The 24,903-nt window shown below is 38.5% G+C and overlaps 1 protein-coding gene across 10 annotated transcripts in view; it reads left to right on the top strand.

Annotated features, from left to right (window-relative positions):
• TANK (TRAF family member associated NFKB activator) overlaps positions 1–24,903 on the top strand; it is a 97,037-nt gene that overhangs the window by 48,501 nt on the left and 23,633 nt on the right. For 7 of the 10 annotated variants that reach the window (XM_014446038.2, XM_023745551.1, XM_006083215.3 and 4 more), the window contains 2 exons: positions 11,211–11,322; positions 12,347–12,465. In XM_014446038.2, the coding sequence (XP_014301524.1) occupies positions 11,211–11,322; positions 12,347–12,465 (231 nt within the window). Of the gene's footprint in view, positions 1–3,873; positions 3,895–11,210; positions 11,323–12,346; positions 12,466–24,903 lie in introns of those variants that run through there. The other 3 variants (XM_023745558.1, XM_023745570.1, XM_023745581.1) reach the window with 2 other exon arrangements.

Here is a 24,903-nt window from a genome sequence, read left to right as displayed (position 1 = left end):
CCTGTCAAAACTTTTAGACAGTTATGCTAGGTTCAAGAAGATCCACTAATAATTAGAAAAATTAAAATTCTGATATTTATTCAAAACTATTTTGAGCACTTTACTTAATATAACAGAAACTGCTGTAAGTATTGGGTCTGCAATGATAAGCAGACACGCTCCCTGCTTTGTGGAATGATGGCACAGTCTAGCAAAGCAGAGACTAGTCAATCTCAGAAATGTAAAGTTTCAAAGTCTGGTAAGTATCAGGAAGAAACTGTTAATAGATTGTCTACTTCACCTAATCTAAGAGGTCCGAGAAGATAATCTTTATGAAGTGATTTTTGAAAGGGCTGGGTTGAGGAGGGTGTTGCTTTCTGGGTATAAGGACCTGTGTTATAAAGACCCATTGGCCTAAAAGAACTGAAAATATAAGGGAAATAGTGCAGCGAGAAGAGCCAGGGGCAAGACTATGTAGAGGCTTAGAGGCCATATTGAGAACTTTTGGTTCTTTATTCTAAGAGCAATAGGAAACCATTTAAGATTTGGGGATGGGAGGGGGAGATTTGGTATTATGGTTAGATTTGCATTTTGCAAAGAACACAGTAACTAGTGTAAAGAGAATGTATTGACTGATAGATTTAAGGAGAATAGGTAGGCCATTGCAGTAGTTTATTAAAGTTGTGATGGCTTGAACTGTGATGGCTACATTGAAGGTGAAAAAAGGGATAGATTGGAGAAATATTTAAGATTAAAATTGACAGTAATGGATTGGCTATAGAACAAGTGTAGATGTCAAGTATAGTTATAGCTTTCTGGATAGACAGTGTTGCCAGATACTGAAAGAAGGAATACTAGCAAAGGACCTAATTTTACAGGCAGCAGGGTGGGGTGGGGGAACAGTGAGGTGGTTGGAGGGAAGGTAATCATTAATTTTGAATAAGTAAAATTTGAAATGCTTTTCTAGTAACACTTGGCCACATAGATCTGGAGGCCAGAGGAGAAGTCTGGACTAGAAGGAGAAATTTGAGTCTTGCATATAACCAGCCACTGGGGATGAGATTGTCTAAGGCAGTGGTTCTCAACCTTCCTAATGCCGTGACCCTTTAATACAGTTCCTCATGTTGTGGTGACCCCCAACCATAAAATTATTTTCGTTGCTACTTCATAACTGTAATTTTGCTACTGTTATGAATCGTAATGTAAATATCTGATATGCAGGATGTATTTTCATTGTTACAAATTGAACATAATTAAAGCATAGTGATTAATCACAAAAACAATATGTAATTATATATGTGTTTTCCGATGGTCTTAGGCGACCCCTGTGAAAGGGTCGTTCGACCCCCAAAGTGGTCACGACCCACAGGTTGAGAAACGCTGGTCTAAGGGAAAAGTATATAGCAAACAGAGGGCCTCAGTAGAGCTCGATATACTCACATGATATGCCATAGTGGTTATTTAGGGGCTTGGTCAGGCAAACCTAGATTCAAATCCCATCTCTACTACCTACTTAGAAACTTTGGGCATGTTATTTTATACCTCTTTGTGCCTCCGTTTTCTCATCTGTAACCTCCTCAGAAGATTAGTGTAAGGAATAAATGAGATATAAAGAATATATAGCTCTCTGATTTTGTTGCATAGTAAGTATTCAGTGAAATGATCATATGAGGATAATGAGGTGTTGAAAAATTTGATTACAGAACAATTTGCATTTTTTAAAAGTGAGATATACATACATGTACACAGAAGTTCTGAAAGGGTACATACCAAAATGTCAGTAGTAATTGCTTCTGAGGAGGAATGAAAAGCAAATAAAAGGAAGAGGCTGCCACTTTTTACTTTGTACATATCTGGCTTTTTGTTGTGATGGTGATGGTGGACATTTTGTTGTTTGCATTTTTTCAATAAACATGCTATTTTTGTATTATTAACAGCCATTAATTATTCCTTAATCATTTTAGCCTATTTTTATAAGCTTTATGAACCTTCTTTGTAAGCTTTGAACAACCAGAGTTTTTGCTTGACAGAATGTTTTTGATTCAATGGAGATACCACTCTGATTTCTCAAAAAGAAACTTCTGAGTTACAGGTTACAATGATCTAGAAGAAAGACTGAAAAAAACTGGCTTAGAGCTTAGGGTGGTTGTGTGGTAAGTCTGGTGACAAATTGCCAGTATTCATTGGTAATCAGAGCTTTAGTTAATGGATGTGTGTACTATAGGCTATGACAGTGATGGCGAACCTTTTGAGCTCAGCGTGTCAGCATTTTGAAAAACCCTAACTTAACTCTGGTGCCGTGTCACATATAGAAATTTTTTAATATTTGCAACCATAGTAAAACAAAGATTTATATTTTTGATATTTATTTTATGTATTTAAATGCCATTTAACAAAGAAAAAATCAACCAAAAAAATGAGTTCAGAGGTGACACGCGTGTCATAGGTTTGCCATCACTGGGCTATGATAATAGATATTATGTAGATACCTTACTCACTATTAAAGGAAAGGAATTAATGTTTACAAGGAGCTTATTATGTGCCGGATGTTTTATACATGCACTCTCAGTGCTTCAGGTAAATATTATTTTCATTTCCAAAGAGAAAGAAACCAAGGCTCAAAGAGACTAAGTAAATTAACCAGGACCAAAACACAGAATTATAAAATAAAAATAGTTTGTCTTACTTTATCATTTGACATGCTGTGAAATTGATGGCAACACCATCACCTAATAATCTGATTTGTTAAATTGTAGTTCCAGCCTAGATAAATCTTGGCAGTGGCGAGGGCAGGACTTCTGCCTAGTTATAAGAGAATATAGCAGAGAGTGGGTGAAGAATGAGCTGTGTAAACCAGGATCCTGAGTTGTTAATCCCATACAATCTTTTTTTTTTTTTTACTTAAAATTGAAGTTGATGTTTAGTTTACCAAAGTGTGAAGATATGACAATTAGTTTGTGTCTAAAGTGCTATGTATTGGGATAATTAATATTTAATTATCTTCCTTCATGAACTCTGGAGCTCCCTATTGAAAGCATTTGTGGTAGCCAAGCAAATCCTTCAATAAAGCTTTTGTTCTCTTTGTTAATCTTGGTACAGTTTAAAAGGTTTTTAAATTGAGACTATTTTTCAAGGGGGTTGGGGGGGAAGGAGACATATGTAATACTCTTTTTAATACTTTAAGAAATAAAAATTATAAATAAAAAAAATTGAGACATTTTTTAAATTCATTCAACATTTGTTAAATTCCTATTTTTTTATACTTGGAGGAAACAATGGTATTTTTCAGAATGTTGAGATAGTTCTTGAGGGTGAGAAGAGATTATGTTCAAGAAGAGATAACTTATGTTTGATCTATTTAGAGTATTATAGATGACATAAGGACACTAGACTTTTTTTCTTCATCTAGAAATAAGTGCTTTGAGAAATATGAAAAATGAGAATTTTCAGTGTCAGCATAGAAAAAATTTAATTTATAGAACTCTATTTTAATATTTATGAAACTCATAAAAAGTTATGCAGCTATATGTCTAAAATTATGGAGAATATGCTGCCATAGTTTTGAAGATAGATTCAAATTTTGCCTAGATAAAGGGACATTTCTTTTTTTTTTTTTTGACAAAGGGACATTTCTTAAGACAAGCTTTTGATTTATGATAGTTGAGAGTATGTATGGCCAGCCATTTTTAATAAATTTAAGATATGTACTATATGTGATCACCATTGTTTTAACTTTTGCTTTTGAACACTAAGAAAGAATACAATGTGCATTATAATACAAGTACCTGAGAACCTGTTTTGCCTCTTTAGATGCTGGTAGACCACTTGTTTTGCTAGTCTTTAGAATTGGAAGGAGTGTCAAATACACAGAAGCCAGAGTCATCTTGGCCAGATGGTGTTTGATACAGATGGATGGTTAGTTGTCATGCAGATCTCTTAGTTGGTAACTTGTTGCTGCCATCTGACTCAAAGAATCATTCACACACACTGGCTGTCAAAAGCATCTTCTCTTCTGTCTGTTTTAGCTGTCATGTCTGTGCTCTGTACAGAAGTGTTGACAAGACATTGCTGTTGTACATTTTCAATGCGGTTGTTAGTGATTTTTCTGTTATATGGGGTCTTTGGTAGTGCTGGAATGCACTTGCTCTGTAATTGGTTTTCTTTTTAAATACTGTGACAGTGCAATAATTATCTGACCTTTTAAAAGGACTTTTCAGGTTGCACAAAAGCATTTAATTTAAAAAACACTTTTTGTTTCTTTTAGTTTCCAAACATAGCAAATAAACTGAATTCTATTGGTTATTTTGCAATCTATACTAATAAAAGGGTAATATGCTAATTAGAGCTGGTCGACCAGACATCTTCCAGTCGTCCTTCCTTCCGTCTGGACAAAGCTACAGTGGCGGGGGCCGAGGCAGAGGCAGTTAAGGATGATCAGGCCGACAGAGGAGAGCAGTTAGGGGTGATCAGGCCGGCAGGTGAGGGCAGTTAGGGGCGATCAGGCAGGCAGGCAGGTTAGCGGTTAGGAGCCAGCAGTCCCAGATTGCGAGAGGGATGTCCCGGATTGGAGAGAGTGCAGGCCGGGCTGAGGGATACCCTCCCCCCCCCCCAACCCCCGGTGCACAAAGTTCATGCACTGGGCCTCTAGTTTGACATAATATTCTCTGGACTTACCCTCTCACAGCCTTCTGGCCAATTTTTTTTTTTTTTTTTACTATTTTCTGAATACTGTGTGTTTTCTCTTCTCAAATTAGTAGGGTTTTTTTCTGATGGCATAAGCTTCCCCTTTTTTTAAAAGAAAAATCTTCAGACATTGCCTATCATTTGCATCCATTTTCTCAAACTTAACTTCCTTTTGTCTTATTCACCTGCTGACCTTGTCTCCATTGTTCCTGTTTCCCTTATGGAATATAAGCAGTGCCTGTTGTCCTTTCCTTCAGGTCACTTGTGAAAGCATATCTATTTCTCTGATACTTCTTTAAGTACTTAAGTCATTTATTTGTTCAAGTAATGTTTACTGAGCATCTCAATATGTGCCAGACACTCTGCTATACTGTGGAGATATCAGGAATAAATAGTCTGCCCTTGAGGAGTCATAGTTTAAAGGGAAATTGGGTATATAGACAATTAGACTAGAATACTATAATTTCTATAACATAAGTATGTAGAAAGAGCAGTGAGCCATTGCTATTCTGTTTCCCCTACTATACTATAAAGTTTTCGTTTTTAAATTATTACACAATTTGCTTGCGTTTATAAAGTACTTTATTAAGTAGCTTAAGAAATAGTTCAAAACTTCATTTTGAAGTAGTTGTTGATCTGTTAATTTATCTAAGCTAATGAATTCATTTTCAACATTATTCATTTATTATAATACTAGTAGCCCGGTGCATGAAATTCATGCACATTGAAAGGGAATTAATTAGAGGAACGTAATTGGGACTCACTATCTAATATCAATAATATGTGAGCGTGAGGCAGTCCGCATTTCTGAAATTCAATGACATGAATTTTAGCTACTACTTTGCCAAATAAATGGACTTTACAGATATCATTTAAAAGAGCATTCAGCTTAACACATTTCGTACCGCTCAGGAGTTTTCTCGTGTTCCGCAAGCCATCTGTTAAGGACCGCTCACGAGTGTTCTCGTTTTTCACGCCCATGGAAAAAGGAGCGAATCTAGATATTTATGTAAATTTTGTTTGGTCCCTCTTCATAGAGGAAAATGTTTTACGCAGCATTTCTGAAATTCAATGACATGAATTTTAGCTACTACTTTGCCAAATAAATGGACTTTACAGATATCATTTAAAAGAGCATTCAGCTTAACACATTTCGTACTGCTCAGGAGTTTTCTCGTGTTCCGCAAGCCATCTGTTAAGGACCGCTCACGAGTGTTCTCGTTTTTCACGCCCATGGAAAAAGGAGCGAATCTAGATATTTATGTAAATTTTGTTTGGTCCCTCTTCATAGAGGAAAATGTTTTACGCAGTACCATACATTAAAAAAGTACTAGGGCCCTGACCGGTTTGGCTCAATGGATAGAGCGTCAGCCTGCAGACTCAAGGGTCCCAGGTTCGATTCCGGTCAAAGGCATGTACCTTGGTTGCGGGCACATCCCCAGTGGGGAATGTGCGGGAGGCAGCTGATCGATGTTTCTCTCTCATTGATGTTTCTGGCTCTCTGTCCTTCTCCTTTCCTCTCTGTAAAAAATCAATAAAATATATATTTTTTTAAAAAAAAGTACTAGGAGTTTTAATTGTTTAATTGTTTTTGTAAGTAAAAATGTTATAATTATTGAAAAACAACACCTAAAGTGCATTATGATGATTTAAATAACGTGCAGTTTGCCCAAAAACGTGCGGTCCCTGGCGTATGTCTTAGAGATTTCTATGCGGTACGCAATGTGTTAATATTAAAAACTCTGGCTACCAACTCAGGTCTGTTTTCAACTTTTTGCCAGCGTTGTAAATTGTTTGCAATATCTGCCCATTTGGGGTTGCATGTCATGGTTATGAATAAATCGGGCTTGCCATACTTCGTTACAATTGCCATAGCATCCTGATATCGCTGCTGCATATTTCTGGGACTACTCTTAGAAGATGATGGAAGTATTATCATTTTACCAATCGGCACATTGTCATTTTCAGATCTAGATTTGAGATAATTCATCTAACCACTATATTTTTCAACTCTCAACTTAGATTGGTTTGCTTTGATGAAATTTACCGATTGGCCTCCATTTTTTAATATGAACCCACGATAAACTGTTGAGTTAATTTCCTGCATTTAAAATAGGATTGAAGGTGTCCCACACAGAGAGATGAAATCCATAATACTGCATTTGTGTGTGACTCGTGTCCTTACATTTTGTCTAGTATTATTGTCGATTACACTGTTGTCTCTGAGTCTTAATGCAATATCTGTTCCCCAGCCTTTTTCACCATGTGGAAAAAGAATAGGATATGTCACTGCATCTAATGTAGGAAACAGGATATTGATTTGTTTCATTTTCGTGGCATTTGGATTATTGGGATCTGGTTTACAATGAATGAGCAAGTCCCTTTCAAAAGGAGGCTCTCCATCTTCGTTTCTGAATATTATATCTACCTGGGTAACTGTTACGATCATATTTAATTGCCATTGTTACTTCTGTGGGAGCAATACCTTTTGCTGCTGCTTCAGATTGGGCTTCCTTTTCTACCTCATGTAGCATCTTGTACAATTTTGTTAATTCACTTATTTCATGCATGAAGTTGTTGATGTTGATCATGAGTCCTTTTGAGCAGCCCTGGTTTTCTGGCATTGCTAATCTTTTACTTGTAGCTTCGGCTGTATCCAAAATATAGAGTTGAGCAAACTTCCAAGAAACACCATCCGAAGGGATGTAAAGTTCCAGTACAGTGATAAACTTGTCCGTGTATTCTAAAACAGTATGGCCCATATCCTGATGGCGATGCAATATTTGCACCCATGGAAGCAAAAGCAAAAGAACTATTTATGGAACAAATATTTTCTATGAAGTTTTTACTGTCAGAATCTTCATTTGTCATTAATCATTTTAAATATGCTGGGTAATCTGGAAAATGTATATCATTTGGACAGACTTTCCCTTTGCTACAACATTGAGTAAATTTCCCATTGGATGGTTTTTCATCAGAGAAATTTAGTGATAGGCAAAATTCACATCGAACAGTCATTCCACTACAACTATGTTCAAGGATTGCACCATCATGTACTCCATTTTCGCTGAGAAGGCAGTTCCTACCGTATTGGTAGTACTTGTTGATGACTGTTCTCTAGACATATTCTGTCGTCGCCACTGCCTTCTTTCAACTTCAAAGGCACGTTGGTCTTTAGACATTTTCTGTCGATAATGCCAGTGTTTTTTGGCATCAGAGTGACGTTTTTCCAGTAGCTGGTGTTCAGATACATCCTGTCGTAGGCACCGCCTTCTTTCAAGATCAGAGGCACACTGCTCTGCAGACACTTTCTGTCGATAACGCCGGCATCTTTCGACTGCAGAGCTACATTGTATCAACAGTTGTTCTTTAGACATAGTCCCACCTCTCTACTGTCACGGTCTGAGATGCAAGTGAATGAGAGTCGTGGCTATCAGGCCGCTGAGAGCTGTCTGACCAATGGCTGATTCTGGCTAATTCTGTGGGGGTGGGACTTCCTCCAGCCTTCTGTCCGTTTCCGCAGCTGTGATGAGGAAGCTGGGGTGACAGAGGGAGCCTCGCCCTCCAAGCCACCCTTTCTGTCGCTCTGCTCTGTGTCCAGCGGTCTCCTGCTCTGCCAAGTTCTCCAAACATTCCGCTCTCCACTGGCAAGGTCCCAGGAGCCTGTGGGCGTGGCTAGGCGTAGGTGGCCTCGCCTCCCAGGGCTAGCAAAGGTCCCAGAGTCCGCAGCCACAGCCGCCTTCGCCTCCTGGGGCGCCTGACACCTGCGTATGCAAATTAACCGCCATCTTTGTTGGATTAATTTGCATAGTCACTCTGGCTGGTGGGTGTGGCATGAGCGTAGCAGAGGGATGGCGAATTTGCATGTTTCTTTTATTATATAGGACTAGAGGCCCGGTGCACAAAAATTTGTGCACTTGGGGTGGAGGTCCCCCAGCCCGGCCTGTACCCTCTCGCAGTCTGGGACCCCTCGGGAGATAACGACCTGCTGGCTTAGGCCTGCTTCCGGGTGGCAGAGGGCAGGCCCAATTCCTAGGTGCAGCCCCTGGTCAGGCTCAGAGCAGGGCTGATTGGGGAGTTGGGGCGCCGCCCCCTGTCATGCACAGAGCAGGGCGGATCGGGAGGTTGCAATGCCACCCTCAGTCACGCTCATGGTAGGGCCGATTGGGGGGTTGGGGCACCGCCCCCTGTCACACTCAAGGCAGGGTTGATGGGGAGGTTGCGGCGCCACCCCCTGTCATGCACAGAGCAAGGCTGATCAGGGGGTTGAGGTGCTGCCCCCTGTCACGCACAGAGCAGGGCCCATCAGGGGTGTTGGGGCTCCGAACCCTGTCATGCACAGAGCAGGGCCGATCAGGGGGTTGGGGCACTGCACCCTGTCACACTCAGGGCAGGGCCAATGGGGAGGTTATGGCTCTACCCTGTCACACACAGAGCAAGGCCCGTGGAGGGGGGTTGGGGCGCCACCCTCTATCACCCACAGAGCAGGGCTGATCAGGGGGTTGGGGCGCCGCCACTGTCACACTCGGGCCAGGGCCGATGGAGAGGTTATGGCTCTATCCTGTCACACATAGAGCAGGGCCGATCAGGGGGTTGGTGTGCTGTACCCTGTCAAACACAGAGCCACAGGGCAATCAGGGGGGGAGCTCCCCCCTATCAGGCACAGAGCAGGGCAGATAGGGAGGTTGTGGCCCCGCCCCCTGTCACACACAGAGCCGCAGGGCGATCAGGGGGTTTGGGCGCTGCCCCCTGTCACGCTGATCCCGGTGCTGGGAGCCTTGCTGCTCCGCTGATCCCAGTGCTGGGAGGCATATTACCCTTTTACTATATAGAATAGAGGCCTGGTGCACGGGTGGGGGCTGGCTGGTTTGCCCTGAAGGGTGTCCTGGATCAGGGTGGGGGTCCCCACTGGGGTGCCTGGCCAGTCTGGGTAAGGAGCTGAGGGCTGTTTTCCGGAAGTGAGTGACTGAAGCTTCCAACCGCTCCTTGTTTTCTTTTTTTTTTTTTTATTCTGGGCCAGCTTTAGCTCTGAGGCCTCGCCGCCGAAAACATCGATACAATGTTGCTAAAGCCCGGCTGAATGAAAGCCGGTTTCTGGTGTTTTGTTTAGCTTCTTATTTGCAACATAGTACATAGTTGCTTAGAGTTGCAACTCAGGGGCCGGCAAGGCAGGCGGGGAACGTTGGAGTCTTCCTTCACTGCAGCAAGCAAGCCTCATGTTCTCTTCCAGCTGCCTGGCTGCAGGCCGCCATCTTGGCTGACAGTTAATTTGCATGTACTCACTGATTAGCCAATGAAAAGGGTAGCGGTTGTACGCTAATTACAATGTTTCTCTTTTATTAGTGTAGATAAGCATGAACTGAATACGTCCTATGTATAAGTTACCTTGCAGAGCTCTATGGAAGTATCAAGTTATATAAGACTACACTCAGGCAGCATGCACATCACTTGGTTTATTTGTCAGTTATGTTTAAAGTGTATTATAAAATTTTACCTTTTACTTGGAAAAATGTGTTTTTTTGCTTTAATTTCTTAAGCTAACTTATTTTGGGAATCTAGGAACAGCTGTGTAATTTCTAGGCTTATTAGTCTCTGAAAACAATTGAGCTTTACTGATTTTGAACTTTGGTTAAGAATCAGCTCAAAATCAAATATTTAATATCTATTGAAGGGACATTATGAAATTATTAGGACCTCATCTCACATTTCAAGGAATTTACAGTTTAGTCATTTATTTGTTCTTCTGGTGATAGAAATTGGTAAAAAAAAAAATTCTCTATTAATTTTTGGTAATATATTTTGAAGACTTTGTACTAATTTGGTAATGGTAATGCAACATCTTCAAATTTGCTTGAACGTTTACAGTATCTATATTCTGCAAATTGTGTCTTCTTTTACTGCTTAATTCTCAGAGCCATTATAATAAAATAGCAAAAGGGGTGGATTAAAAACATAAGGGAAATTGAGGTATTTAAGATATCCACTAAAAATTAGCTGTGTTCTCAAGTTCTTAAAACTTTTAGAAAGGAAGTTTATGATCAGTGGGATATTGTAATTTTTATGTGTCCCTTTAGTTTTCATAATGTTTTAGTTATACACACTTCCTTTTTATTTTGTCCTCTAAGAATAAGTTCAAATGTGTGATTATTTAAAAGACACAAAATCTTACCTTTTTTAAGTTAATGGGGTATTTTTATAGAGAACTTTAATATGACGTCATTTTATTATTCATGCCTTTCTTTGTTATCATTAAGGATAAAATTCTGAATTATAATTTTTATCCTAACTAAAGGACCAGAAACCATCTGTTGAACTCTTAATTGAAATTTTCTTTAGGATTATTTTTTAAATTGTAAAGTGTTTCAAATCACAGATGTTTGTAATGATTATAAATACATTACTGGAGCCAATTTTTAGCTCATAAATAAATGCTTAATACCTGGGAAATAGCAATATGGGCAACCCATATCTATATATAATTATTAATAGACAGTAAATGTATGTACATATCTGTCAGTAAATATCGGGCTAACTGGTTTTTATGTCAGCAGACTGAAAACTATGAGCAGAGAATACGTGAGCAACAGGAACAGCTGTCACTTCAACAAACTATTATTGACAAGCTAAAATCACAGTTACTTCTTGTGAATTCCAGTCGAGGTATGTTCATGCTAATTTTTTATGTGTTTCTTAAACCACTTTTAGAAAAAGGTGGAAGTCAAGTTTTTCTATTTTATTTCTCCATTTTTTTCTCTGATTTACATATGTTTAAGAAATGAAGACTTTCGATCTATGGGGAAATGGACATCCATGTACTTAAAAATCTGTATATAAGGATGCTCATGATAGCATTTCTAATAATGAAAAACTATAAATAAAGAAATGCCCAACAGTTAAATTACAGTCATCCATATAAGGAACAGCTATGTACCCAAGAAAAGTGATGATAATAGATCAGCTTATTAACATGACATGTACTCAAGATATATAGCAAAATGAGCAAAACAGGATACAAAAATAAATATTTTATTTATGCCAAAAAAAATTCTCATGTGAATATATATATATATATATATATATATATATATATATATGAAAATCTGCTAAAATATAAACCAGGAATAACTCACAGATAATAAGTAAGCATGGAATAGTTATACAAATGAGTATGTTAAACAAGAAATGCATACCTGAAAATGCAACTTATATAAATTCTACATATTTTACACACCATTGATTAAGTAGAGTAAGGATTTTTTTTTTAATATATTTTATTGATTTTTTACAGAGAGGAAAGGAGAGAGATAGAGAGTTAGAAACATCGATGAGAGAGAAACATCGATCAGCTGCCTCCTGCACATCTCCTACTGGGGATGTGCCCGCAACCCAGGTACATGCCCTTGACCGGAATCGAACCTGGGACCTTTTGGTCCGCAGGCCGACGCTCTATCCACTGAGCCAAACCGGTTTCGGCTAGAGTAAGGATTTTGTATGTTTAGTGGAAATGAAAAAAAAAAAAAAGCAAATATAAAGAAAATATGCCAAAATTGAAATCAGCAAATCTAAATTGTCAAAGTCTCTACTCTTTAAAATAAGAGGTTTGGATTTGTATTCTGTTTACATTTTCAGGTACTACCAAAAACAAGAGTTTCCTACTTATGTCCAAGAGGGTTTTGTTTTACAGATAACAGTTATGGCTGTATTCCCCCGCTTGAAGACAGTGAAGCAAGGAAGAATAATTTGACCCTTGATCAGCCACTTGATAAAGTAAAATCAGGAATACCAAGAGAAAAAGAATCAAAGGTAAACTGCGCCCTGGCTTATTCCCTAAAGAAATGAGAAATGAGAGATCAGGTTCCGCAGCCTTCCTGAATTATTTAGTCAGTATTCTATCATAACTTGGGTGGGCAGGAACAAGGGAGGATATTGGCAAGATTCTTTTCAACCATAACATTGCTTCTGCAAAAAGCAGCATTCAAATGCTGATACATAAAAATATCTTCTTAATTTTATTTTCCTGAGGTAGATTCACCACTAAATTCTAAACAGAAGTTCTGTATATACAAATAAATGACTTACATGATCCTAAATAGAAGTACCATTTCCAAGTAAAAAAAAAGGCTTAGGTTTCATATTTTCTGGTATTCTCTTTTCAGGCATTTAACAAAGAAATAAAAAATTATGCAAAGGTAGATAGTAAGACACTGATGATTCTGGATTAAAAAAATAGCATTCTGGGGTTTTTTTTATCAATTGCCTGTGCTTCATTTAAAAAGAAGAAAAAAAAAGCCACCTCATCAGCTTAAGCAAATGTCTTCATTGAAGCAAGATAGAAAGGAATATTTCCTATCTGCAAGGAGACAGGTACTGTACAAGTATGTGCATGCTATTTGGTTAGAAACAACCTAATCATCCATCAATAGCAGAATGGTACATCTTTACAATAAAACACTTTAGAAAAAGTAAAATAAACTTAATTTATATATTAATATGCATAGATTTCAAAAGAAATGTTGAATAAAAATGGAAACTACAAAATGACAAAGCGGGAATAATTTATGTAAATTTTTAAACATATAAAACGTTACGATAATTGTTTCTGAAAACACAAATAGGTAGTAAAAGTGTAAGAAGGGTACACATCTTCTTTAAAAAAATGACCACCTCTACAGTCTGTGAAAGAGAGTGTGACTCTGGGAAGACAATAAGGAAGCTTCAGTTGTATGTATAACTTATCCTTTTTTAAAGAAAAGATCTCGCCCGGCTGACACGGCTCAGTGGTTGAGCGTCGACCTATGAACCAAGAGGTCACGGTTCAATTCCCGGTCAGGGCACATGCCTGGGTTGCGGGCTTAATCTCCAGTGGGGGGGTGTGCAGAGGGCAGCCATTCAATGACTCTCTCTCATCATTGATGTTTCTATCTTTCCCTCTCCCTTTCTCTCTAAAATCAATAAAAAATATATTTAAAAAAAAAAAGAAAAGATCTGAAGCAAACATGACAGAATGTTAACACTTGTTAAGTCAAGGTAGTGGATATATAGATGTAGATTATTCTCCATGTTTTTCTGAATCATTGAAACTTTATGTTTAAAAAGGAATTCTTTAAATGAGGTGAGTTGGGTTTTAGTGGGATGAGACAGCTTTTGAATAAAGTGAGGTCTTCTAATAAATGAGGACACTTAATATTCACACTATCAATTAAGTCAAGAGCACTATGTTTCTTTCTTTCCTTCTAAATGATGTGGATTTTAGTTTTGTGTGTCAGGGTTATTTTGTTACTGATCCCATAACTGAGACTAATCCTGTTTTTATTTAACATCAAATCTGAAAAATCTGATTTTAATAATTTTCTATAAATAAAATTTTAGAATGAGTTCTCTATAGTATCTCCCAGTTCATATTTTTTAATTCAAATCATTTTTTTATTTGAATCATTCAGCTCTCTTTACCTTCACTTCAATTTCCATTTATCTAAAAATGCTGAAAAACACAAGAAACAATGGCACTAGCATTCGTTTAGGTTTCTTTTGTAAGAGATAAAATTTAGAAACAGTGATTCTGACTTCTAGAATACAATTTTATGATTTTGTTTATTATAGTACATTATAAGTCACTGAATTATAAATTCTGACAAATTTAGTGCTTAAGTGAATAATATTTACAATCCTTTTCCTATTTCAAAGACTTCTAAATTTCATTATTTACCATTATTTTTTAATCAAAATTATTTTTATTTCCATTATTACATTTCTTTGAAGATAGTAAAATATCTCCAGTTCAAACTATGTAAAAGGTATTTTTTTTAAAATAGCAGTCTTGGTTAGAACAAAAGGGATGACGTGAAAGACTCTAAAATATGTTAATAATTTTGTTTATTTTAAATTGGTCATTATTTATGAAAGTTTTAGATTTAGTTTTCAGTCAATAAGTGTTCAAAGGGAACCTTCTTCAGAATTTTTTAAATTACATTTGTTTTAACTTTGTAAGATGTTTTTATCTATAATATACACTGAGTGGCCAGATTATTATGACCACCTGATGTTTGTAGGCAAATTAGCTATAATTTGGCGCTGAAGTTGCTAGAGGGCCAGACCATTATAAATAGGGAAGCAGGTTGTTTACCACGACAGTAGAAGTGATTTTTTTTCTGAAGATATGGGTAAACAACACAATTTAACAGCCTTTGAACATGGGATGTATTTGAACGTGAGTGGCCAGATTATTATGACCACCTGACGTTTGTAGGCAAATTAGCCGTACACTGCATCGTATGGGATATGGAAGGCGAAGGCCCATTCAAACACCTTTGCTGTCTGCAGTTACCAAGATAAAACGTCTCCAGTTCGCACAGGAACGTAAGGATTGGACAGTCGAGCATTGGAAAAAAGTCATGTGGTCCGATGAATCATGTTTCCAGTTGCATCAAGCAGATGGCAGAGTGAGAATTTGGCAGAAACAGCATGAAAGCATGCACCGCACATGCATGAGAACAACCCTTCAAGCTGGTGGAGGCAGTGTTATGGTTTGGGGCATGTTTTCCTGGCATGATTTGGGCCCTTTAATTCGTGTGGAACAATGTCTGAATAACACAACATACCTAAGTATCGTTACTGATCAAGTTCATCCTATCATGTTGATGGCATATCCCAATGGAGATGACTTGTTCCAACAAGACAATGTGCCATGCCACGGTGCTCGTATTGTGCAGGAGTGGTTTCAAGAACATGAGGGAGACTTCACCTTGCTTAGGTGGCCTCCACAATCACCAGATCTCAATCCAATTGAGCATTTGTGGGACAAAGTTAAAGGAGCCATCAGGCAGCTGGTTCCACAACCATCAAATCTCACAGAACTGGACAGTGCCATTCATCAGGTATGGTGTCAGATTCCTCGCATCACCTTTCAACATCTTGTGGAGTCAATGCCAAGAAGAATTGCCGCAGTATTGAAGGCAAAAGGTGGCCCAACGAAGTACTGATGGGGTGGTCATAATAATCTGGCCACTCAGTGTATATATTTGCATACCTATGCTGGAATTAACCATAAGTAACAGAAATCATGTCAGAGATAGCTTATTTCCAAAGAATTACTGATATTGAATCAATTGAAACTTTATTTGTGAACAGACAATAAGAGGAAACAATATAAAGCTTCAGGTAAGAAATAAATCTAAATTTAGTGAGTTCTCTTAATTGTCATTACTAAAAGGGGAAAGATTTATGTGACACCACATATTTAATACCTTCAGTATCTCATCTACTCAATCTTATACTGTAACCATTTAGTAAAAATAAAAACCAACTGTCTTACATTTTAGCTTTCTCATCTTCCTTTATATATCTAGAACCAAAGTGCTAATGCACACTAGATATATAAGGGATTAAAAGAGTAGAGGAAATATATTCTAAAAGAATGAATAAGTTGGATTTATTGAATATTGAGAGCTGGCTATGTAGTCATTGAGCTAGTAACAGAAGGAGGCTCCTACTAACCTCCCACAGTCCTTTCCTCCGCCTGTTTGGTGGGTGGTTTGAGGATTTGTTTTCTTCAGACTATTTTGTTTAGTATTTGGTTAGAATATTTGAGAGGGGAAAGACCCATGGACATTATGGCAAATGGCAACTATTGTCACCTTGGAAAATGAGACGAGGGGAAAGAGGCCCTTTAAAAGAAAATTTTATTTGAAAGCACAAAATTTATAGTTCACTTTCTGTTCATGCTAATCCTATGCAAACAACACATAAGAATCCTTTAACTCCTAAGAGGATATAAAATCAAGACAACAGAGCCGAGAAACCAAGATGGCGGCATAGGTTAACGCCGGAGTTTGCTGCCTCTAACAACCACTTCAAAAATACAACTAAAAGACGGAACGGACATCATCCAGAACCACAGGAAGGCTGGCTGAATGGAAGTTCTACAACTAGGAGGAACCGAGAATCAGAGGAGGCGCAGTCCTGAAGTAAAATACTAAGGTGCGGAGTGCGCGCGGCGCGGCGCGGGCTGGTGGCTGAGGGCTCGGTTGTCTGTTTCAATCCGGAGGGAGCCTCAGACTCAGAGCTCCAGATCCGGGCGAGTCTCTAGGGACCCAGACTCAAACGGGAGAAGCAGGACTGTCTGGCTATGGTCCCTCCGAGGTTTGCAGCTGTTGCTGGGGCAGAGAGGCAGAGCCCCTGGGGACAGACTGAGAGCAGCCATAACTGCTCCCTCCTCCGCCCTGTTGATCCCGTGGGACCCGCCCCCGCCCAAGCCATGCACAGAGCCATTTGCCGGATAGCCTCAGGCAAAGGCTAGATTAGCACAGCCAGTCGGCCTGGAGGTCAAATCCCTCTAGTATTAACTATAACAATCAAGGCTTAACTACAACAAGACTGCGCACAAAGACCACTAGGGGGTGTACCAAGAAAGCGTAAAAAATGCGGAGACAAAGAAACAGGACAAAACTATCAAGGGAGGATATTGAGTTCAGAACCACACTTTTGAGGTCTCTCAAGAGGCTTCTAGAGTCTGTCGATAAACTTGATGAGTTGTACAGGAAATCTAATGAGACCCTCGATGGTGTGATAAAGGACCATCTAGAAAGTAAGCATACACTGACTGAAATAAAGAATATTATACAGACTCCCAACAGCAAACCAGAGGAGCGCAAGAATCAAGTCAAAGATTTGAAATGCGAAGAAGCAAAAAACATCCAACCGGAAAAGCAAAATGAAAAAAGAACCCAAAAATACGAAGATAGTGTAAGGAGCCTCTGGGACAGCTTCAAACGTACCAACATCAGAATTATAGGGGTACCAGAAGATGAGAGAGAGCAAGATATTGAAAACCTATTTGAAGAAATAATGACAGAAAACTTCCCCCACTTGGTGAAAGAAATAGACTTCCAAGTCCAGGAAGCGCAGAGAACCCCAAACAAAAGGAATCCAAAGAGGACCACACCAAGACACATCATAATTAAAATGCCAAGAGCAAAAGACAAAGAGAGAATCTTAAAAGCAGCAAGAGAAAGAAACTCAGTTACCTACAAGGGAATACCCATACGACTGTCAGCTGATTTCTCAACAGAAACTTTGAAGGCCAGAAGGGAGTGGCAAGAAATATTCAAAGTGATGAATACCAAGAACCTACAACCAAGAGTACTTTATCCAGAAAAGCTATCATTCAGAATTGAAGGTCAGATAAAGAGCTTCACAGATAAGGAAAAGCTAAAGGAGTTCATCACCACCAAACCAGTATTATATGAAATGCTGAAAGGTATCCTTTAAGAAGAGGAAGAAGAAGAAAAAGGTAAAGATACAAATTATGAACAACAAATATGCATCTATCAACAAATGAATCTAAGAATCAAGTGAATAAATAACCTGATGTACAGAATGAACTGGTGATTATAATAGAATCAGGGACATAGAAAGGGAATGGACTGACTATTCTTGGGGGGAAAAGGGGTGTGGGAGATGCGGGAAGAGACTGGACAAAAATCGTGCACCTATGGATGAACACAGTGGGTGGGGAGTGAGGGCGGAGGGTGGGGTGGGAGCTGGAAGGAGGGGAGTTATGGGGGGAAAAAAGAGGAACAAATGTAATAATCTGAACAATAAAGATTTAATTTAAAAAAAATAAAGATATTACCAAAAAAAAAAAAAGACAACAGAGCCTGTATCATTGGGTGCTTGCAGTTTAGAGACATTAGAGAAGTATTAAGTTTAATGGAAAACCTTTCAACTCTTGTATACCATGGCAGTTTGCACAGTCTTTCTTGATAAGATCTGATTTTGAAAGGGGACATTGTATTACAAATCATATCATATGTTATAGAAAGTACCCCAGATTTACCCCAAAAGTTAACAGCTTAAAACAAGTACTTACTATCTCAGTTTCTATGGGTCAGAAATTTGGAGACTTAGCTGGGTGGTTCTGATTCCATATCTCATGTGATCGAAGTCAGGATGTGGGCAAAGGCTTTAGCTATCTAAAGGCTTGACTGTGGTTGGAGGATCTACTTCCAAGTGGCTCACTCACATGATTGTTGTTAGGAGATCTCACATGTGGATCTCTATTCACAACCTGGCAGCTAACTTCCTCTAAGTAAGAAAGTAAGAGATCCAAGAGAGAAAAAACAAGGAAAAAGCCACAGTATTTTCTATGATCTAGTCTCTAAAATCACATAACCTTCCCTTCCACTTTACTCTGTTCATTAGAAATAAGTCACTAAGTGCTCCAGAGGCAAGGAAATAAGTTCCACCGTCTTGAAAGGAAGATAAATGTATTTTTAAAGCATCACAGGGATTGTAGGTTGTGGTACAGAAGAGAGTACCAAAGATCAAAGGTGTGTTGGGGGGACTAGTATTTTTTTTAAATCCTCACCCAACGATATGTTTTTATTGATTTTTTTTAGAGAGAGAGAGAAACTAATGTGAGAGAGAAACATCAATTGATTGCCTCCTGTATGTGCCCAGACCGGGGATTGAACCCACAACCTTTTGGTGTGTGGTACAATGCTCCAACCAACTGAGCCACCAGGCCACAGTGGAGTGAAGGGAGGCTAGTACTTAATTTACCATATGATAAATATTAATGAAAGGTAAAGGAAGTTGGCAGAATTTAATAATGAATTCAACTTCCTGAATCCTATCATTATTAATCTCAGGAAAAAAATATCGTAGTTTATCATCTTAACAATTTCAAAAATTCTAATATGAAATCACTTTCCAGAGGAGAATAGCTGAACAGTGCTTTAGAGAAGAAAGAAACTGTTACATGTTATTATTAATAATTTTTTATAACCAGTTTTAAAAATTAAAAATATTTATATATAGAAAATCAAATAATACTAAAATACATACACTTACTCTGGCAAAAACTTTTTTTTTCTGCCAAAAACTATTATCTCTTATTTGTAGGACACCATTGTCAGAGATAGTAACATACATCATGATAGCAGTTATTATTTAAATAACATTTTGTGTTTTAATGTAAATATAAATTGGCATTGTTTAATTTGCTTTTTTAAAACTAGGATTGTACCATACTGGGTCATTTGTATAATCTTAAAAATAAGTTATTTTTACCCAGCCGGCATGGCTCAGTGGATTGAGCTTTGTCCCATGCACCAAGGGGTTGGTTGCTGGTTCAATTCCTGGTCAGGGCATATGCCCAGGTTGCAGGCTCAATCCCTAGTAGGGGTTGTGCAGGAGGCATCCCATCGATGTTTCTATCTTCTCTCCCTCTCCCTTCCTCTCTCTCTAAAAAATCAATTAAAATATTTTTTAAAAAATAAAGTTTTTTTATAATACTGCTTCTGGGAATCACTTCATTTGCCAAACTAAATACTATACCAGATGCCTAAGGCTTGGCAAAACTTTCGCCCTCATCTTTCAGCCCCATTTTTTTTTGTGGCAATTATACAAAAGTCTAATGTGTTTTAATACAATAAAATATGTAGAGAGCAATAATATAGAATACTTAAAAGAATTTGGTGGTCTGGTAAATTTTCTTGACTCATTTATTCAGTAATTCTCAACTGCTGTGTACCTGACACTGTCGGCCACTAGAAGAAAAAAAGAGATATTGTCCCTGCCCTTTGACTTAAAATCTTGATTTAATAGCTAAAGTAGAAATTATAAAACATTGTAATGGTTTTTTCAGATTCTAGGACCCAACACACGAAGTAAATATAGAATGAGTTTATTTGAGCTTTTAACTATTAGAAATTATGTGTTCATGTGTCCAAAGAGCTGTTATTTTGTTTCATTTCTGATTTCCTATATGTATTTCTAATTTATTCTATATATATGCCCTTTTTTTAAAAATATATTTTACTGATTTTTTACAGAGAGGAAGGGAGAAGGATAGAGAGCTAGAAACATCAATGAGAGAGAAACATTGACCAGCTGCCTCCTGCACACTCCCCACTGGGGATGTGCCCACAACCAAGGTACATGCCCTTGACCAGAATCGAACCTGGGACCTTTCAGTCCACAGGCCGATGCTCTATCCACTGAGCCAAACCGGTTAGGGCTATATGCCCTTTTTTATCTGAGTTATATGCTTTAAGCAAAACTTTTAAAATATGAAGAATACAATTGTTATCTTAAGTTACCAGTTAGAAAGTAGGCAAAATTCTGATGTGGCTCTCATTATGATTAGATCAGCAAGTAAGTGGTAGCTTTGAGGAAAGATTTTGTAGGTTTAGAGTAGTACAACAGTGAAGGTAGCTGTGGAGTTGTCATTGGTGCTGACTAACATAAGGAAATGTGCTATACCTGGCAATTGCAAATAATATAGATACTTTAACGTTTGAAGAAAATTAATGTGTAAAAATTCACCTGCCAAAAAATAAAAAATAAAAGATCATAGTAATGCCAAAAAAAAAAAATTCACTTGCCAGTCACTTATACAAGAAGTATTTATTGAACCCTTCCTATTTGCATACTCTTGCTAGTCAGTGACAGGAATCTATATATATAAAGAGCCAGAGTCCGTAACGTCCAAAACGACCGAAGGGACGACCAAACTCCAGGCTGCGCGCACAGCAGGCTCGGGTGGGCAGGGACTGGCGAGCAGGCTGAACTGCTGACCTCTCAGAGAGAGAGTTGGGGCTGATCAGCAGCTGCCACGGCTGCTGGCAAGGCCTGGAGAGAGAAGCAGAGTCTGATGCACAGCCTCCGTGGCAGTTGCTGATCAGCCCTTGCCTCTCTCTCTCTCTCTCTGGGCCTCGCCAGCAGCCGCGCTTCTCTCTTTCTCCAAGAGGTCAGCAGTTCAGCCTGCTCGTCAGCAGCCTGGGGCGGATGCTGATCAGCCCTGCCTCTCTGATCAGGCCTGGAGATAGGCCTGGAAACGCTGACTGGCATAGAAACCGACCAATCAGAACCAAATCTGGGTGAACTGCGAGGAGCCAATGGCTGCCTAGGAGGTGGAGCTTTTGATGCTGACTGGCATAGAAACCGACCAATCAGGACCAAATCTGGGTGAACTGCGAGGAGCCAATGGCTCCCTAGGAGGTGGAGCTTTTGACGCTGACTGGCATAGAAACCAACCAATCAGAACCTAATCTGGGTGAACTGCGAAGGCCAATGGCTCCCTAGGAGGTGGAGCTTTTGACGCTGACTGGCATAGAAACCAACCAATCAGAACCTAATCTGGGTGAACTGCGAAGGCAGAACCTAAGTTGGGGGGTGAGGAGGGGTTTTAAGGGCAACAGCTGTTTGGTGTAAAGTATAAGAAAGCAGTTCAATTTTTTAATGACCAGTTTGACAGTATAGGCATATGGCTGGCTATCAGTCCAGATATAGGGATTATGTATTTTTGTCTGCCAAGAGCATCTCCTCCTGATGAAAAAGGCTACCCCCCCCCATTTAAGCAATCCTATCCTATATAATCTATCTATACTAATAAAAGGGTAATATGCTAATTAGACCAGGTCGACTGGCCATCTTTCGGACTTAGACCAGGTCGACTGGCCATCTTTCGGACGTCCGACTTCCTTCCGGACAAAGCCATGGTGATGGGGGCCGGGGGAGGGCAATTAGGGGAGAGATCAGGCCTACAGGGGAGGGCAGTTGGGGGTGAGATCAGGCCTGCAGGGGAGGGCAGTTAGGGGCAAGATTAGGCCGGCAGGGGAGAGCAGTTAGGGGCAATCAGGCAGGCAGGCAGGTGAGTGGTTAGGAGCCAGCGGTCCCAGATTGTGAGAGGTTAGGAGCCAGCGGTCCCAGATTGTGAGAAGGGTCGGGCCTAAACCGGCAGTCGAACATCCCCCAAGGGGTCCCAGTTGGAGAGGGTGCAGGCTGGGCTGAGGGACCCCTGCCCCCTCGTGCATGAATTTCATGCACCAGGCCACTAGTACAACAATAAAAAGGTGTAAGAGAAGATGCATCCCCTTTAAGGAGCTACAAATTGGTTGGAGAAACAGATTTAGAGACCTAAAGCAATTAACAAGCATTGTATACAATGTGAAGTCCTAATTGTATGACAAAATGAAATACTAATTGTAACTTTATGGCACAGATAAACATATAGGACGTTGTTTTTAAAATTAAAATTTTCAGTGAGCTGAAGGTAGGCTTGAGCAGGGGTTCAACATTTAGTTCAAGTAGGGAAAAGAAAATAAATTATTACTTGTTTATATCTTGGTAATGTGTGAATAGATATGTAAAGTTAAATTGCCTACAAGATTTTAATGGAAAAAAATGATTTCTAGATAAGAACCAAAATTATTCCAGGCCACTTTAGAGAGCATCATCTTTAACTGAAAGCCAAAACAGGATTTTGAAAGAGCAGTTTCATTTACTATAACCTTTTTAAGTGACATAACCAGGGCTTCAGAGGAGACAGTGCTCCCTACTTTTTTGTATTTAGACAGTCCTTCAGTGAGAGGCATTTGCCTGTGATGTGTTACTTCAGTTACGTATGACAGTTTCAGCAAACAATGTATGTACTCGAACTCTGTTCTGCTTTCTGGCCTCTGTGGCTTATAAAATACTAGCCTGACAAGTCTAGGTTTTGGATGGCATCCCCATCCTTGAACTATTGATATTTCATATACTCTGGACTTCGTAGCAGCTCTCATTTAGTGATCTCCCTCTCAATTTTAGGGCCCCATAGCTTTTCTCAACACTCCTTTTGAGTCTCTATTGCAAGTCTCTCCAATTATATTTATTTGTTTGTTAAGTTGCTATATAAGGTACCTGGTTTTATATACATTGTAAAAGTTTTAAAATAGAATACCATATATAGGTTTGTGATAGATTTGTTTTTCGTCATTTGAACAAAAGTTGGAAATCAGACCATTAGTCAAGATATATAATTACCAAGTGGTTTCTGTGAGAAACTCAGATCTGGTTTGCATCATATAAACACAGTACATTTTATAAGAGAGGAACTTGAAATAAATTTGATTGCTTATGTTCATTACTCAACTTTGTTTAAAAAAAAGTGCCTATATTTCTTTAATATTTTATTCTTTCTTTTCATCATCTTTATTCAGTAGAAATGGTAGTGTGCCCACTATACGTTGGCACATGTTAATCTAGGCTAGGGCTTACAGAAAGTTGGAGAAAACCTGTGTGTGTGTGTGTGTGTGTGTGTGTGTGTGTGTGTGTGTAGCACTTTGCCATCTCAGTCAGAGCAAATGTCCCATTCACCCTGTTGTATTTCTAGATACTGGATCGAATATACCTTCTTGTATATAACACTTCTATAGTACTCCTCTTTGGAGACTAGTCTTTGTTTATAGACTCTCTGGTAGAATAATTAGAAGGAAAAATAATTATCTTCAAACAGTTCATTGCTTAAAGTTCAAAGTTTTTTTCCAAAGTGTCATAATAACTATGTCACAATAAGAAAAAAAATACTGATATTTAAAGCATTTTAATACTTACATTGAAATTTCTTTTGCAGAAATTTTGTTTCCAAATATTAATTATTAATTCATCCTAACCCTTTCCTATTCTGGGTCTCTGTTTTTTTTTTTAATTCAATATATCATTTTAGGGTTTTTGAGAGGAGAAGAAAATGAGAAGTGGTATATCACTTTTTAAAATCTCTTCCTGGGTTTCTAAGCAAATTTGAGTATCTTTAGTATGGCTTTTCTCCCCTTAATTCCCCCAATTATCCCCTTTCTCACATATCCCATTTTTCTTTTTTTTTTCTACTCTATTCCAGAGCCCACAAAACAGAGCTTGTATATTTTATTCAGCCCTGATTTCTCTTGACCAAGGCATGAAAGGCTGTTTTCAACCTCAGTAGGTTAGGACTAGCCCCCCAAAACAATCTAGTTTCTCTTATAATATGTCATAATCTTTCATCCTAAAAGTCCTCAAAATTGAGAATATTTGGTTTTCATTGTTATGGAATGCTTCAGCATTGATCTGTTGTAATATTTTGTATTTTGAGGGGTTTTTTGGTGTGTATTGTTTTGTTAAATTATATGAATAAATTTTAGCCTCACACAGATATGTAGGTGGGAAAGGGAAGGGTATTTTAATAACCTTTTTAGAAATGTTAGGTATTCTTCTTTGATACAGCTCCAAAACTTGATAAATAGTAGTTTCTTAAGTGTTAACAGTAGTATAACAGCCGAACCTAACAAACTTTATTGCTCTATTAAAACCAGTGGCGTATCTTGTACTTTGAATGTATCTTTTACCTATACATGATTTTGTAGCATCATGAATTTAGTCATTTGGAAAATACTGGTTCACTGAAGTATGTAAATCTTCCAAATATTGATTTATTGTAAGATA

The sequence above is a fragment of the Myotis lucifugus genome, unplaced genomic scaffold, assembly GCF_000147115.1.
Source record: "Myotis lucifugus unplaced genomic scaffold, Myoluc2.0 scaffold_5, whole genome shotgun sequence".
NCBI classification, from domain to species: domain Eukaryota; kingdom Metazoa; phylum Chordata; class Mammalia; order Chiroptera; family Vespertilionidae; genus Myotis; species Myotis lucifugus.
Note: the sequence above shows the minus strand (reverse complement) of the source record. Positions and strands in the feature narration are given on the sequence as shown.